At 40.2% G+C, this 18,013-nt stretch overlaps 1 protein-coding gene across 6 annotated transcripts in view; it reads left to right on the forward strand.

The window, feature by feature from the left end:
* The window catches only part of TMEM63B (transmembrane protein 63B), a 90,114-nt gene extending 72,311 nt beyond the window's left edge, over nt 1–17,803 (forward strand). For 4 of the 6 annotated variants that reach the window (XM_060692436.2, XM_034428077.3, XM_087883074.1 and 1 more), the window contains 13 exons: nt 1,329–1,452; nt 2,030–2,163; nt 2,944–3,081; nt 3,355–3,508; nt 4,834–4,940; nt 5,601–5,687; nt 7,425–7,490; nt 8,414–8,576; nt 8,725–8,830; nt 9,890–10,057; nt 11,486–11,601; nt 12,863–12,946; nt 15,102–15,414. In XM_060692436.2, the coding sequence (XP_060548419.1) occupies nt 1,329–1,452; nt 2,030–2,163; nt 2,944–3,081; nt 3,355–3,508; nt 4,834–4,940; nt 5,601–5,687; nt 7,425–7,490; nt 8,414–8,576; nt 8,725–8,830; nt 9,890–10,057; nt 11,486–11,601; nt 12,863–12,946; nt 15,102–15,266 (1,612 nt within the window). In that variant the 3' untranslated portion in view covers nt 15,267–15,414. Of the gene's footprint in view, nt 1–1,328; nt 1,453–2,029; nt 2,164–2,943; nt 3,082–3,354; nt 3,509–4,833; nt 4,941–5,600; nt 5,688–7,424; nt 7,491–8,413; nt 8,577–8,724; nt 8,831–9,889; nt 10,058–11,485; nt 11,602–12,862; nt 12,947–15,101; nt 15,415–15,559 lie in introns of those variants that run through there. The other 2 variants (XM_060692435.2, XM_087883075.1) reach the window with 1 other exon arrangement.
* Nucleotides 17,804–18,013: the final 210 nt, after the last annotated feature.

Consider the following 18,013-nt stretch of genomic DNA (forward strand, 5'->3'; position numbering starts at 1 on the left):
GCTGACAGTGAGCTGAATTAGCCTGCAATACTGCATTCTAAACACCGGGCCCTCCCCCCAAGAACTCTTAATCAAAATCAAGTGATAGTGAGAACATTCAGAAACTGTTGAGATACTGGATACAACAAAATGGAAGAATGAATTTGATATATTCTCCAGAACAATGTTGTGCTTATCTTTCTAGTTATAATGAAGCTTGTCAGCTACCCCTGGAAAGCAGAATAACAGTCATCTCAAGGTCTATAAAGGGTTAATTGGTTTCCCAGTCATTATTAGAGATCCAGTAACAAAATGGAATGTATTTGTATTAATGAATTAGTTGGATAAACTATAACAAAAATAAAGTTATATGGAATCAATGAAATAAAATTTAACTGTAAGTTAAATCACTGACCACACATTAAAACCAGCACAGTACAATAAAAAAGTTTGCACCTAATCTTAAAATGAGAAATTGCCCTACCTCCATCATATATAGATACTCATGTTTTTTGAGTCACCACAACAGTCTGCCTTAATCTAATCAAACATTATTTTCTCAACTTCTTCTTGTTGTTGTTAGTCGGGAAGTTGTGTCTGACCCATCGCAATCCCATGGACAACATTCCTCCAGGCCTTCCTGTCCTCTGCCATCCCCTGGAGTCCATTTAAACTCACGCCGACTGCTTCAGTGACTCCATCCAGCCACCTCATTCTCTGTCATCCCCTTCTTCTTTTGCCCTCAATCTTTCCCAGCATTAGGCTCTTTTCCAGTGAGTCCTTCCTTCTCATTAGGTGGCCAAAGTATTTGAATTTTCTCAACTAGGAGCCCTCTATGGCATAAACCACTCCTTTCTCTGTTAAATGTCAAATTAATTCATTGAAATAGGAACTATTGTTTTCCTTTCACATTTCATATTTATGTTTAGTTTTAGAAGTGCCCAGGTATTGCTCCATAATAGTTGGGTAAAGCTAACATTTAAAAATGTAACGAATTAGATCATCCAATATCAGTTCCCAGCACACACAAAATCCTTCTTGAGCTGGGATGCCAGAAAATTGGCTGGTTTGCACTATGGCATTTGCTTGCTGTAAATGCAGGTTGGTAAAAGCTTTCTGTTTCCACACTGAAGGCTGTATATTAAGGAAAGACGCTAAAGTGCAGGACTTTGTATTGGCACATTGGAGACTAGTGGGATCATTTTACTGTAACAGAAGTAGCTGCAGATAAATGCCAATGAAATCTTGCTGTCTCACCACACTTTAGCCTGTGCGTAGCTCTCTTTGGCTTGCAATGATCACTGCTACCTGTTCTGAATGTCTGTTTTTCTCATAATCTTTTGTTTCAGAAAAAAGGCAGAACGTGGAAAAATCTACTTTACCAATTTACAGACCAAGGAGAACACCCCCTCAATGATCAACCCAAAGCCCTGTGGCCATCTCTGCTGTTGCGCTATCAAAGGCTGTGAAGAGGTGCAAAGAAGGGCTGGTTAATAACAAGAGACTGCGGGATGGTGCTAGGGAATAGCATTAAAAAAGAGAATCCAGAGAAGTGCTTTCACCTGAGCTGATGTCACTGTCTGACATTTATTGCTTGTGCATGCAGGGAAAATAATTTGAGATTGGTTAGCAGAACTCGGGGCTCTATTTTTGCTAGGGCATCTTCTTGTTTTTTTGCCATTACTAGAACCTGCTGGGCATAAATGTGTATCAAATTCAGTTGCTGATTATTCAGTGTATTATAGCTGATGACAGAGAGTTCATATCTATCTTAATCAAAATTGTCCTTATCAAAATGGATCAGAATCTAATTATCCCATTTTTATTCCCACAACAGACCTAAGCTAATGGACAATTATTTGCCCTCTAACATACTACTTCTTAAATGGTTTGCATTTAATGGACTGTGAAATGAAAATATTAAGGTGATCAGTAATTCCCCATTTCTTGGGCAGATTACTGAGGAAATGCGATATTGTTATGTGTTGGGCTAATGATGTAGGATACCCACTTTGGGACTAAGGCTCTTGCTTTGTGGATATTTACGCAGGTGGAAGCCATTGAGTACTACACCAGACTGGAGGAGAAGCTGAAAGAGGACTACAAGAAGGAAAAGGAAAAAGTCAATGAGAAGCCACTGGGCATGGCCTTTGTGACTTTCCATAATGAGGCCATAACAGCTATGTAAGTGCATGGAAGTCAGGGTGGAGAAACTTTTCACTTGCAGAAAAGAAGAAGGTGGGAAAACATTGAACTAGACAAGCTAAGATCCCCAATATCTTAGTCCCTGAGATAGTCACAAATAAAGAAAGAGATGGTCAGCAGTGAGGACAAGTGGCAAGCCCACAATCTTGGGTTTCTTATACATTTATTTATGTTTGATTGTTTTTAGATTGTTACATAGCTATGTTTATACCTCACCCGGAGTCATATCTGTGTGAGCTAGATAAATGTGCTAAATAAATAAATAAAAATGGCAAACCCCAAGTGTTGCTGCTTCTGAAAGAAGCATCAGAGAACGTATCTAACACTCAGTGGGAAACCCATCTTCAGTAGAAATATCTAATTCCCCCTTTAAAAGCATCAGTGCTATGTCATTCTATAATAGATATGTGCATTAATTAGTCCAAGCACAATTGGACATAATTGCAATTTCAAGACGGTTCTGAATTCTACAATCCCGTTTACAATGGTCCTTAAACCTGTTTGCCAGTTTATTTCATTGACTTAAATCTGAATGGGAGGAAGAAAAAGGAAGGAATTGGGGAGGGATGTTGTTGTTTTTTACACAACACCTCCAGACTTCATGATTTTCTGAAGTTCTCTCTTAAATCATGTTTTTTTTCTTTTTTTTCTAATTTCTAACAAAATATTTTAAATGGGTTGATAGCTATTGTTATATCACAAAAATGTATAACGGCCTTTGATCGCTTCCTTATCTATTCCCTCTCGACTTCCTTCCAGAATCCTTAAAGACTTCAATGCTTGCAAGTGCCAGGGCTGCAAGTGTCGTGGGGAGCCCAAGTCTTCTTCTTGCAGTGAGTCTCTCCATGTTTCAAATTGGGCAGTCTCCTATGCACCTGACCCTCAGAACATCTACTGGTAAGTTGGCCTAAAAAGGGGAACTCAACAAGTCTTGGTGCTTCTTATAGGTATGTTGAGAGTGCCAATAAGAGGCATCCTTCTCCTGGAACTTTAGAAAGGGCTCAGGCCATTGGTAATATTGTCAGTGAACAGGCAGGCTTTTTAAAGTGGGATTCAGCAATAAAGAGGGTGGCCTTTAGGATATCATCCTAAAATGCAGTCCCACCTCCCATAATTGGCACTGGATTCTTCCACACTTAATAGAGGTTCTTCGTGTTGTCTCTCCTCCAGGGAGCATCTCTCAATACGTGGCTTCTTCTGGTGGATCCGCTGTCTGATCATCAATGTGGTGCTCTTCATCTTGCTGTTCTTTCTCACCACACCTGCCATTATCATCACCACAATGGACAAGTTCAATGTCACTAAGCCTGTTGAATACCTGAATGTAAGATCTTGACCATACGAGGCTTATAATGAAGATCTACCCTTGTCCTGCTAAGTTTAGGGCAAAAACAGGATAGCTATTTCAGCATAGTTCAGACACATAGACACACACACCTTTCGGTAGATTTGAGCCTGATCTTTCAGTATCTGGCTTTTGAAAGGAAAACAGGGGAAGAACCTGCCAGAAGTCAATACATAACCATTGCAACCAGTGAAATGGCAAGGATACGTAAGGGAATCTGTATTGTTAGTAGTGATAATCAGAGTTAAAGAACTGCAGGAGTTGCTTTTGGCTGATATGTTAGCGTTAGCTAATGGGTCATAAATATAATCCTACTAGTGATTTTTAAATTGTTCTTGAACTCAGGAACTATTGTCAATGATAAATAGACTCAAGCTGGTTTAGCAATATATGTGGAACTATATTATCATGCATCCTTTAACCTTCAAGTATCAATGAACATATATGCTTTAAGTTCTAATGTGCTGCATTAAGAGCATTTCAGTGGAGAACGTTATCATTCATTTGCTGGAGTTTAAATAATTTAAAGTAGGCTTGGGAATTCTGCCAGGTCCTCTGGACTGAATCTGTTTTGCATTTATGGCCGTTAAAATCCCAAAACTGTAAAAGATCCACACATTTTACTGGATTGCAGAACCAATATATTGATTTTCTCCTTTTTCTGAAAAAAAAAATCATGTGTTTGAATTTAGATCTTCGTCTGTTTGGTTTTATAACTCTAAAGTGTTGTTTATATAAATAAGCATAGTTCACGAATAGAGTGGGATCCTAAAATAGGAGATGCCCTCATATTTTTCCAATAGACAAATATAGGAACTGTTCTGATTCATACTATATTTATTTTATTTATTTATTCAATAAATAAAATAACTATTTGTACAGATAAGTGCACTCTATCCTCCCATCGTAATTTGGGAGAATAGGTGCTGTTGGAATCAGTTCTGCATCCTTGCACCTGATTTTAGACGGCAAGTACAAGATACTATATCCCATCAGCAAATTTGAAAACCTTGTGTGTAAGAAATAGAATATGGTTTCAATGTGCATGCAGAAATTGCTTCATATTCATACGTGGAATAAATTTGTCACCCAAAGTTGGAGTTCTTAGATATTTTATGGCTCAGGATTTTGTTTGCATATTGTGAGAGGGGAGCTAAGACCTACAAAGTTATTCTGTATCTTCTGATTTGTCCTTCTAAACTGGGACTGTGAATCACACTGTGGGGAAATTCCATCTAGAAATGTAATGGTCCATGTTCTTCTACAAGTTGCTTGGTGAATTATTGTTTTATCTTTCTTACCAGAACCCTATCATCACCCAATTCTTCCCTACTCTGTTACTGTGGTGTTTCTCTGCTTTGCTTCCTACAATTGTGTATTATTCAGCATTCTTTGAAGCCCATTGGACTAGGTAAGATGGAAAATAAAATTTGAAGTTTTTCAGAATTTAACTCTTGCTTATTATTTTTCTTCCTCTCAACCACAAAATCATACTCTGAATTATTTTTTAATTTAAAATTATTTTTGTGGACTTAGTACATTGTGTATAACGTCTGAAAAAAAATTTAAGAGAGGTTGTCAATGTTTCTTCAGTTCTACTATTGGAGTAAATAACAAGGTAATCTTGGGCATATTTTGAAAAAAGAAAAAAAACACAATCGATCTATATGTTGGAACATGGTTTGTTGCAATGCTGTGTTCAATCTATACCTGAAAACTCAAAATGGAGAGTTTTAGATATGAAGTAAATATATTGATAATAAGATGTTCGATTCACAAGAAGTCTTTTGTGTATACTCATCTCTTCATATCACTCATAAGATAACTTGAAACTCAGCTCTACATCAATATTATTAGTCTTTCAGAAATATTTTTTCTTTAGGATTTGCTTTTTAAGGATCTTGCTCTGTTGCTTAGCGTCATTATAATGTATATTTATTATGTGCCACTGTTTCAGTATTTTACTCCTCTTTATTTGTATTGTGCATTGCACAATTATATAGAACAAATAATAGTATATGAGTAAATCTTGCATTTCACCATCATATGGCTTTTCTTTCTTTCTTTCTAGGTCTGGAGAGAACAGGACAACCATGCACAAGTGTTACACATTCCTCATCTTCATGGTCTTGTTGCTGCCATCACTGGGCCTGAGCAGGTAAATACTAGGGTATTGAATAGCAAACAATATACTCAATTTTACTTATATTGCTGTTGTCCAAACATTTTTTTAAAAAATCAAATCTCCCACATTGATCTGAAGAGGTAGAACTAGAAAAAAAGCTGTGGTAGCGCAGTGGTTAGAATGCAGTATTGCAAGCTAATTCTGCCAATTGCCAGCAGTTCAATCCTCACACGCTCAAGGTTGACTCAGCCCTCCATCCTTCCGCGGTCAGTAAAATGAGGACACAAATGTGGCATGCTATCCTCTGGGAAGAGAAACATAAGGTCCACCAGTACTTCCAGAAGCATTTTATCAGATGGGCACTACTAGACATTTGGGTTAAAACTAAGCAATGTAACTATATGGAAGTTCCGAATTGGATATCGACACTGGAGATGTTCACACAACCAAATTTTATTAAGTCAGGAAGAGTTATTACATATAAAGATCTGTTAAATGAAAGAGGAGAATTGAAATCTAGGAAAACTTGAATGAAGAAGGAATAGAACTTGAATGGTGGGTATATCTCCAGGTACAATCAAAATACATGAAAGACAGAAAAGAATGGGGCATAAAAACAGAGTTAACAGAATTAGATAAAATTGAACTTAGTATTGATGTAACCTTCACAGAAGAAAGCACGTACATGTTTGAAATGTGATAAATAGTATAAACTTGTATAGCGATAAGGAAGTGTATCTGTTGCAAGGTAAAACTTGATGAAAATGTTTAAACCGGAGAAGTCAAACCATGTCCAATGTTTTTAATTTGTATTATTAATAAAAAAAACTTTTTAATTAAAAAAAATGAGGACCCAAATGGTTGGGGCAATATGCTGACTATGTAAACCATTTAGAGAGGGCTGTAAAGCACTGTGAACTGGTATGTAAGTCTAAGTGCTATTGCTATTGCTTAAAAAAAGTAGCAGAAGATACTTTATAATCTATTTAGCAACACATTTCCACAATGTGTTGCAGTTGGTCACTGTTTCATGACTTTGTTTCAAGTCAGCTAATAATGTCAGCCTTCCCAGACAAACAACAACAACAGATGAGCTACTGTTACTTAATTGTAAATCTACATTAAAGGAATCTTGCTGATCTAAAAGTACATATCTCAAGCTTTACTTAAGCCTGAGAAGTTTTGGAAGGTCCCATCCTTTTTCTAAACAGGTGCTATAGAAAAAAGAAAAACAAATTGGCCCAAACAATTTAAACCTCAGGAGGAACTACTTTTTCCAAAGTTGACAATATTTTGGATTATCAGGAAAGGCAGGCTGCTAAATGAAAAGCAGTCAAAATATCGGATAATTTTCATAAAGGGATGGGTAGTAGATTTCCTGCAATTTCACAGTGGCACCCATTAAACGTGGGTGTGATTTTGACGATCCTGTTTTTTATCCTGGGGTGGAAGCCGACAACTTGAAGCATAACAGAGATAAGGAAGAAATACAGTGGTGATTAGGGGTTTTAGCTTCAGACAAGATAGTCTTCCTTCAAAGTGAGAGATACCAGAGGTTTGACTAGTTTTCTTAGATGTTTTCCTAATTCACTGAACTGTAAGAAAGGGGAGGAAGCACAGCATAATCAGACTTGCAAAATTTTGTTATAGCCTATTTTAATAATAATAGTAATAATTTAGCCTTCCTGTGGAATTAATTTTCTTGTCTGATCCATATAGTGGTGCTGACACTTGATAATTACATCTTTCTTACTATATTTCTTTGCCTAGTCTGGATGTGTTTTTCCGCTGGCTCTTTGATAAAAAGTTCCTGGCTGAAGCTGCCGTAAGATTTGAGTAAGTCTTAAAATGTTTTAAGAATACAATACAATACAGTAATAATAGGAATTATAGTATTTGCTCTTTTCACATCCTGCTTTCCTCAAGAAGCATCTTCCAGGGTAGCCAGTCTACCTTAAGCAGTCAAGGAAGGAGCCATTGTTATGGAATACCATACATTCATTTTATGAGGTGTTATAGGATTTCCTCAGCTCCCTCCTCTGGAGGGAACAACTTCTTTATTTTTACAGAGTGCATCTTATGTAGCATTTTTTTTATTAATTAGTGACCACCATGGAGATAATACCTAATCAACTTCATCCTAGGTGGAACCTATCAGGGCAATCAGATCTCCCCAGTATCTGATTACAATCCTCACTTTCCCCCCCCCCTTTTTTTTAAACTATCTCATGCAACACTTACTTTTTTCATCCTCCCAGTAGCTATTTTTCCTTAAATTATTGGAGGGTGTATTCTGAGTATAAAGCATCTATGGAAAGTCAAGATGGCTCTGTAAACAGAGGTGTTTCCAAAAACGTTAAAGAACAAAACAGAATTACTGTATTCAAACACATGGCAACATACATAATTCCAGGCGCTTCAGATGTAATAGCATTGTAGTATGAATTAGATAATGGACAGCTACAGAATAACATAGCAAGGTTTTAAATTTGCCGAGAAGTTTCCATGAGTGGTTTCGTTATTCCCTTTGTTATTGAGGATGATTTTTTTCCCCCAGTTTCCCAAGCTGGTCTACACTCATACATTTCTTGCTGTCGTCGGTGAGGTAATTTAGCTTTTGGCAAGTCAGCCGAGGTCAGCTAAGTGCTGACACCTGGTGTGACAGTATATTCACCTCTGCATTCAAGGTTGCTAACCATCATCCTCATATCCCACTGTGCTCAGATGGCCAAATTGCTTTTGCCTCTCTGTTTTTCCAGATGCGTTTTCTTACCCGACAATGGGGCCTTTTTTGTGAACTATGTAATAGCTTCTGCATTCATCGGAAACGCCATGGATTTGTTGCGGATCCCCGGCTTGCTTATGTACATGATTCGGCTTTGTCTTGCCCGCTCAGCTGCCGAACGCAGGAATGTCAAAAGGGTAAGTCAGTCAGGCAAGGGAAGAGCAATGCCTGTTATGTATCCAAAGGCTGAGGTAAGTGTAAAGTGGCCATCACCGAAAACATGCAACAGAAAATCTTCACTGGGTTTTTTTCATGTGCTCATAGGAATTCTGTGTTCTTTTTTAGCATCAAGCTTATGAATTCCAGTTTGGGGCTGCTTATGCCTGGATGATGTGTGTCTTCACTGTGGTTATGACTTATAGCATCACATGCCCCATCATTGTTCCCTTTGGTAGGTATTATCACAACTTCTTGGCTTTCTTGTACTGTGTTTCCCCAAAAATAAGCCCTCCCCAGAAATATTTAAATGCATGCACAGCCGATCCCTGCCATTTCCTCTGGTTAGGGTTAGGGAGACAGAGCTGGAAATAGGATAAGACGGCAAGAGGATCCCCGTTTTGCTCCACACACCCCAAAATAATAAGACCTCCCTGAAAATCAGGCCAAACACTTATTTCAGGGTTCAAAAAAAATATAAGACAGGGTCTTATTTTCAGGAAAACACAGTAGCTAGTAGCATATTGATAGGTAGGTGTATGAATAGCCACATTCGTCTTTATCATGGATCATTAATGAGACTTTGGATTTGGGTTATCTTCTCAACTGCCTTTTCTGAGTAGAATTTGTGCATCCAGTAAAAACCAGTAGAGAGAGATAGCTGCGGGACTTGATTAAAATATCCCAGAGATGAGGCTTCTTAATGGTAACCCCCTTGCCTGGAGCTCTGAGCAGAGGGTACCAAGAAAACAGGGTGAATAACCCCATCCATTCTTGTGACCTGCAAGACTATTTGTCTATGGAGATTCTCAATCATCCAGGTCATGGATGTCCCAAAGTTGCTTTTTCAAGAGGCAACTGGACTTTCTGGTTTTTCTTTGAAGACATTTTGCTTCTTCTTCAGCTCTTGAAGAAGCTTATTGGATAAGAAGTGAAATGTCTTCAAAGAAAAACCAGAAAGTCCAATTGCCTCTTGAAAAAGCAACTTTGGGACTGCAAGACTATTATGATCTGGGACTACAGGAGACCCTCTGGGGATGGAGTTGTAGAATGTCAACCTGAGTAGTGGCATCATAATAGTGTGTGATTGAGGAGGGGAGTTGCATGTTTTTAATCTAAATGTTGTGTTTATGCAATTGTAGTCTGTTTCAAGTTGGTTTTAATTGGAGTGTAAATAAAATAAAGAAAATGCATTGATTTCTTCTGGTTGATGTATCTTCTAAAGAAAGGGATGCTCCCCAACCCTTACTTAATTAAGAATCCAGTTAATACATTATTTTCTCTCCTCTCTTAGGTCTGATGTATATGTTACTGAAGCACTTGGTAGACAGATACAACCTCTATTATGCTTACCTACCAGCCAAACTGGATAAGAAGATTCATTCAGGAGCTGTGAATCAGGTGGTGGCGGCACCCATTCTATGCCTCTTTTGGCTCCTTTTCTTCTCTACTGTGCGCTCAGGTGAGACAAATTAACAGGGACTAAATTTTGTGGAGGTTAGGTTTTTATGTCCACCATCGTTTCTAACCTATATAGTATAAGCAACATGGTGAGCAGCTATACTAGCAGTGTAAACAGAGCCACCTTCTGATCTTCACAAAGAGAAATTGAAAGAGCAAATTGATTCCATTATTCTGGTGTCTTTTCTCATCTGGTGCCTTCTAAATGTATTTGGTCAACTTGCAACAGTCAGCTTGGACTACAACAGGTATCCTTCACAGGGCCAGAAATGACTGGGCTGAGAAAGGCAGTAGTACATTTGGGAATTAGGACATATAAAGAAACAAGGTTGAGAGGAGAAAGAATCTGAATTCAAACATCATTGCAGCATGCTACTGCAAATCATAGGCCCAGTTGATTTATCATCCATCAAGCCAACATGGCAATTGGGTTAAGGTAAATCTTCCCCAAACAGTTAGGGATCCATAAGATACCATATTTACCATTTGAGAAACAATTATTTTTGTTTTCCACATATTTTCTACATCTGTGTCCCAGGTTACCTTCAGATGTTGTTAGACCCAGATGTTGCTCAGTGTCTTCAGCCATGTCCTGGAGTTCTTCCTCTGTTTTAGAATGTAGTGTTTGAACTTTTGTAAAATAAAAGCAAAAGAAGCAAACACAGAAGATTCAGTTGTTGATATCCCTCCATCCATTTCTCTTGAAATACTGCCACCACTTTTTTCCATTTATATTGAGCTGTAGGAGATTAAATAAAACATTTATTTAGGTTTGCTTTTTGCCCATATAGTATCACTTCTGATTATATTAAAGGCCAACATAGAACATAGAATAACAGAATTGGAAGGGACCTTGGAGATCATCCAGTCCAACTCCCTGCACAAATAGGAGTCTATACCATTTCAGTCAAGTGGATGTCCAGTTTCTTCTTGAAAGCCTCCAATGAAGAGGCAATCCCAATATCTGAAGGCAAGCCATTCCATGGTTGATTGTTCTGTTAGGAAATTTCTCCAGAGTTCTAGGTTGCTTCTCTGCTTGATTAGTTTCCATTCATTGTTTCCTGACTTGCCTTCTGGTGCTTTGATAAATAGTTTGCCCCCTTCATCTTTGTGATAGCCCCATAGTTCCTGCACTGTTAATGGAGTCCTCTGGAGGTTTGTTATAGAGTTGCTATTAGACTTTGTGGATCACAAAAAACAATTTTGGAGAGGGGGGAGAGATTCTATTGCTTATTGAGCAGTAGGAGTCTATGATCAAGAGAAACAGGAATGCCTAGCTGAAATGAACTGTACTTTCTGTAGCAGGGAACAGCAGATTCCTCTAACCTTTAGGCCACACCTGCTGTGAGAGAGGGTTGAATTAAAGTCACTAGCAGGGCAAATCAGATTCATGTTGGGTAGTTTGACTGTTGTTATCTGGTTTCCATAGGATTCTTGGCTCTCACGTCCATGTTTACTTTCGTGGTTCTTGTCATCACTATTGTGATCTGCCTTTGTCACGTCTGTTTTGGACACTTCAAATACCTCAGTGCTCACAATTATAAGGTAACATTCTAAAATATATTCAGGGGCGGGATTTGGGATCAAGGAAGATGTGTGAAATGCCTCAACGTTTATGTGCAGTTTTTATTAACTTTTTTAATTACATGTTTGTTTTTATGGTCTGTTTTGTTAGTCTCACAGAGTTATTTGCTTAAGATATAAATATCCTAAATAAAGGAGAGAAGCATTTCTTATATACTCCTCTACCTTGTATTTTCACTGAAGCAGAGAGGGGAAAAAGTGTAAGCTCGCAGTTTTTTTGTTTTTGCCATCTTTATGCCCAGTTGGAAAAATACTAGACATCCTGTCCCTGCTGTTTCCATTTGCTAGAAAAAGAGAAAGACTTGCTGTTTCCACTGGGAAATTAAGAATCTTTTCGTGTGCAGTCTAGAAGGTGCACTTCTGAGGCTTCTTAAAGGGCAGGAAAGAAAAGCAGTGATGGGTTAGCTATGCATGTGAAGATTGAACAATCCCTGTAGAGAATAATACTGGCACATCAACCTCCTGCATGGTTCTTTTATTATGGGAGCCCTGCAGGAAGAAACTAGAAAGAACAAATGCTAAATAGTCCAGAGTAGATGGCGGGAAAAGTGGTAGAAAGAATTTTCTATTTATTACTTCAATTTATACAGCCCATCCATCTTGCATTCTGGACAATAAATATAGAATTAATAAAAAAACAAGCATCAAGCGAAAAACAGTGTCACAATCATAGTGCGGTCATAAAATTCTGGCAGCTGAAGACACTTTCAGCCAACTCATTTAAAGATAGTCACATGTCTCTGTGCTGAAATGAGTAAAGTGACATTTGAAATTAGAGAACAAGAAGATAAACAATATTATAAGATTATGGGATTTATTTTACCAATGGCTAGATAATAAAACATGGAAATGAAATATGAAATATAAAATGAATGTTAGAATATAATATGGGAAAATAATTTTCTTTGGAATGATAATACCATTGTTAAATGAATGACAAATGAGAATAATGATATAAAGATATATATCAGGTTGATAATATGAGAAATTAGATAATTAGTAAAATATTATTATGGGGAAGAAGCACAAGGGATTTGTAACCGACCGACACACTGCTTGAAATTGTAATGGATGAAGGGTGTTTTATGTTTTGTTTGTTTAAAAAATAAATAAAAAATGCAAAAAAAAAAAAGATAGTCACATGTCTCCAATCTGCAGACTGCAGACTTGGGGAATGAAAACTGGCTTTGCTGTTATTTCATGGCACACTGTTGTCTTCCAGATTGACCACACAGAGGCAGATGCTGTGGATGGAAGAGAGAATGGGCGGCCTGCTGCCAGTCAACCTCCGGCCCCTAAATCAGCTGTGAGTCTCCAGCTCCTCCGCTTGCCCTCTGCCTCACCAGATGTTCTGTGTCCTCTTATGTCTGACTTTGGGGAGGAGGGAGAAGCGTTTACATATTACCTTTCAGGTTCCCCCCTGGTTGGCTACACACAGGCAGCATCAAAGGAGAATGGGCAGGAAACAGACTTTGTTACTGGCCTTGTCTGAAATGATGGACCCGCAAACCTCAGTTTTTGCCCCCTTCCCAGTGCTGTTTGTTCACTTTCGGGCCTTTGTCTCTCAGCTGGACAGTGAAAGTAGACTGGTCAGTGCCCCCCCTTTCTCTTTTGCTTTGTGGCTCTAACACATTGGCATGTGCTCTAAGTGCTGCAGAAAGAGCTGAGGCCATCATTTCCCAGTGCAAAGTGGTTTTAAGTGGAATGAGAACATGGATTCATTAGAGGCTTTATGGTTTGCCCCTTCCCTGTGCCCCAGATGCCTGAATTATCCAGAACAAAAACTGTGGGAATGTGAAGGGTTGAAGTCACGCCATGGAGAGTATTATGTACGTCCTCTTCATGTGGCTCCCAAAAGCTTAGAAAAATCTTCCAAATAACAGCTTTATTTTATGTAACTTGTAATGGATAGGTTGTCATTTACTAACCCTAGGGAAAATAGAGAGGAGATTACTGTAACTGTGATCATTTCCATCGTCATCCATTTTTTCATTGTATTTGTTTTGTAAAATCCTTTCAAATCTTCCATGCTGATCCAGAACCCCAGGTGCACTCTAGTAAATATACAGAGCTTCTGTACTTCTCAGTTTCCCAGTTCTAAAAGTGAAGGAAAAACAGTTTGCATCATACTTTGACTTGAAAAGTGTCCTGTTAGACCTATTACTGCCATAGGACAAGGATATTTCTCTCTCTTTGCTGTTGCCTATTGAGAATCAGAGGCATGAAGTTTCATTGATAAAGAACTAGGAGATGTTGCAAAAGCTGATCAAACCATTGCAAATGAAGCAAGGTTTGAATGGCTGCTCCAATATCAAAGTGTGGAGATGTTCCTGCTTTTGTTGTAGAGGCATTGGAAATACTTCCTATTTTGGTGGTTTTTTCATTCATTTGCTAAAAAAAAAAAAAAAAAAGACCAAAAGCAAAAGGCCCTGATACAGAAGCACAAGGCAGGCAAACTTTGGAGCAAACAGTGGGGTTGTCATGTAGCTATTTCTCACTATTGGATGTCTCAGAAGAGAATTTGTGACCCTCCAGATGTTAATTAAACTAGAGCTCCCAGCATCCTTTACATTTTGCAGTGCTTGGGGACAGGGTGTGTAGTTGTAGTTCAACCATACCTGGAGAGACACAGATTCCTCAGCCTTGAGTTAGGGTCATCTTTAAAGAAAAGTGAGGTCATCCTTAATAAGAAGTCAAGTGTGACATCTCAGGCACAACTCCAAACATCGTCTAGCACAGTGATGGCGAACCTTTTCAGCACCGAGTGGCCAAACCGGAACACACGTGCATGCACATGCATGTCCCCGCACCGGAGCCCTGGAAGCCCGAAGACCAGCTGGCCGGCATGCGCATGCCTATTTTTTGGCTGGTTTTGGCCATTTTGGGGGGCTTTTTCAGGCCGTTTTCTGGGCCATTTTCAGGGCATTTTTCAGGCTGAAAAACGGCCCAGAAAATGGCCTGAAAATGGCCCGACAATGGCTTGAAAAAGGCCCCCAAAATGGCCCAAAACAGCCAAAAAACAGGCATGTGCACACCAGCTAGCTGGTCTTTGGGTTTCCAGTGCTCTGGCGCGTGCACATGCACCGCACATACACGTGCGTTCTGGTTTGGGCACTCAGTGTCGAAAAGGTTGTATGTGCACACCGGAAACCAGAAGAGCAGCTGGTGACAGCACCTGTGTCCACAGAGAGAGCTCTGCGTGCCACTTCTGGCACACGTGCCACAGGTTTGCCATCACAGGTCTAGCATTTATAACATAAGCTCTGGTGTCACTTAGTCCTTCTCCCCCCCCCTCCCCCATGCTAAAGAAAAACATTATGTGGGGTTCTTTTTGATGCCAGCATGATTGCTCTCAAGCTTCCATCTGCATGGCACAGCCATCATAGTTTGCCTCCAGGTTTCCCATACAAGGCAGAAAGCTAACGGGTCCTTCCCTCTTCCCCTTTCTGTCCACTCCACAGAAATACATTGCCCAGGTGCTACAGGATTCTCCACCAGACGGTGACACGGCTGAGTCCGAAGAACAGGGGTCCCAGGACGAGGATCTCATCAACCCCAATGGCATTAATGACACAGATTTCCAATCGTGTGAGGACAGCCTGATAGAAAATGAAGTCCATCATTAGGGATTGTGGGAAAACACGAGGGGGCAGGGGAGTCTTGAGAGTTGACACGGCTGCTGTGCACTGTATGTATATGTATGTGTGAATGAGCAATAGAAGGAAAGTCCAAGGGGAAGAAGAGCAGCACATGCTCAGCACCAACCATCACCACCTCCCATTCACTTGGCTGTTGCATTATTGCTCATTCCAGGGTGGGGCGAAACCATTTGACTTTCATTCTCTGTCTTTCCTATCATTTCTCCTCCTTCCCTCTCCCCCTCCTCCGCCTTCTCCTCCTCACGCCCCACCAAGAGTAGGAGCAGAAAGTCTCTGATAAGCTACCTGCCGTTCCCACTTTCTGAAGCCCTACAAGTCCAAGATGGAGTCAAAGGAATGGCTTTGCTACTTCATGGTGTCAAGGAGAGGAACTGAAGCAAGGACATCAGAAGATTCTAATGGCAAGAATCTATTCTGGCAGAGAGCCCATCCTGCCCTGGACTGCTACCCTTCTCTAGAACTCTAGAGTCTCAGACACTAATAATGAATTAGGTTCCAATGAGGACTGAGCTTTAATCAAGGTACTGAATTTCTAAACTAAGATTATGGGTGGCTTTGAACCTGGCAGGAACCAGTGGTTCCAGCCAAGCGGAGCTGTTTTTAATTGTGTATAAATTTCCTACTTGCTTGTGCATCAGCAAGCATCTTATCTCAGATGGCCAAGATGCAACCCTATGATAACCTTGGTCTTGGTCACTTGTTCTCTCCAAGGCTGGCTGTAAATAAGCTATCAAGAGCAAGAGGGATTGAATGGAAGAGGCCATCTGCTGCCATGAACACAACCCAATGAAGGCCACAATTGGAGAATGCTGTCTAACAGCAGGTATCAATGAACAATTGCTAGTCACCCCTGTAGCTCTCCTGGGGGGAAAGTGCCTGTTTCAGGGTGAGAAAAGGGGCAGGGGATTTGCCAGGAGAGGGCTCAGCAGGAGAAGCAGCCCCTCCAAGTATCTCTTCCACCCTGAACGTGGAACAAGGCACAGTGATTTGGGTTCTTCTGCAGCAACTTTGCACATTTGTTTTACCTTCAAAATTGACTAAAACCCTGCTCTCTTGTCCCAATTTCCCAGAAGCGGGAGGAAGAGAAGGGTTGGTTTTCTAAATTTGTAACTGGGAAAGGTTTCCACCGAATCCCCAAGATTGTAAGGTTTTCCAGCTCATCCATTTGCACCTCAGACCCTTGCATGAGGTTGCCTATGTATTCCATAAGAGGCAGCTCAGCTGCTTTACTGATCCCACAGCCTTGCATGGAACTGTTAAGGAGCCGCCTTACGACTCAAGGGTTGCCTCTCTTGACCTGCTTCTCAGGTGGGATTTCAGCTACTGGGCCTTTTCCTTCAAAAGTTGTCTTCTGAGGCCCCTCAAATAAATCTGTTTAGAATAGAGATGAGGCAAAGAGAGATCAGAATTTGCAGATAGAGACCCTGCTTTTTCAAATGGATTTTATGGGGAGGGAAAGAAGCTGTTGTTTTCCCCTCTCGCCTCTGGACTGCCTGGCATATTGCTAAGGTAAACCAACGCTCTTGAGCTGAATGCCTTTTCTGAATGAAACCTAGACAGAAGGATGTACTTTACTGCCAAGCGGTCTTAATATTTTGCCTTCTGTCCTCTGCACAACTCTGCCCTTTGCCTGCCAGAATCAGTACATGGGGAATGCTACCAATGTTACCTAGAGGCAGAGGCCTTATCCATCTTTTCAATGGAGGTGGGTGTAAATTAATTCACTTTGATCTTTCAGCCAGAGGGGCTTGAAGCTTTTTAGGGAGGTGAGATAGCCAGGTGGGGAACAAGAGTAGGGAAACTTGCCACTTGGTAAATCAGGGTACTCAAGGACAAGTACTGAAGATTAGGCTTAGTCAAAACGGTGTAAGCTACCCACGGTCAAGAATCCAACTGAGAAGCCCTTTGAGTCAGAGAAAGAGCTGGACTTCCCATTTCCCTTAAAGGAGGAGAGATGAAAGTTTGAAGAATCCCTTTTCACCCCTTGGAAGCTGGACCACAGCTTGTGGTGGGGTTTCTTCTCTGGAACTTTCCTAGATGTTGGTAGGGAGGGGTAGAGGAGCATGAGCGCCTCTCCTTCGTCCCCTGCTGTCATGGCCACTTTGTGCAACAGCCACTCTCCTGCGGAAGTTGCACGTGGGATTTTATTTTAAGCATTTGTTCCCGGATGTTTCTTCAATGCTGTCTAGAAATAGTATGTGTTCCATGCCAGAGTTTCCTGTCCTGGTCCCTTGGCACCATATTCCTAAAAGCCCAGTCCACCAAGGCTGTATCTGCATCAGCCCCACAGCTTCCATCTGGGAACACGGAGAGAGATCTGACATCTGTGTATATACAGCTGCAGTGCAAGGCTGGCTTCTGCTAGTGGGGATTGGGTGCAGATCATTGGTGTCCCCCTCCTGCAGGGAGCTCTGTTCTAACTGGCACTTTGTCTGTGTAGAGATGTGTATAAATACCTTGTACATATTTGTGTAAAAAAGGAGAAAAAAGAGGAACTTATCATATTTCCATGATGTTTGTGTCTGTGTGTATATATACATATATGCTACCTAAAATTGGGTTGGAAGGAAGACACAAGATTGACCGCTGTTTGAAAAGCAACAGGCAACAAACAACAAGGTTAGGATGCACAGATTGTTTATTTTATTTATATGTCGCCCATCTCACTCTGGAAAGTGACTCTGGACAGCATTTACTTTAATGAGGGAGAAGCA

The sequence above is a fragment of the Pantherophis guttatus genome, chromosome 1 (assembly GCF_059756535.1).
Source record: "Pantherophis guttatus breed Tessera chromosome 1, ASM5975653v1, whole genome shotgun sequence".
NCBI lineage: Eukaryota > Metazoa > Chordata > Lepidosauria > Squamata > Colubridae > Pantherophis > Pantherophis guttatus.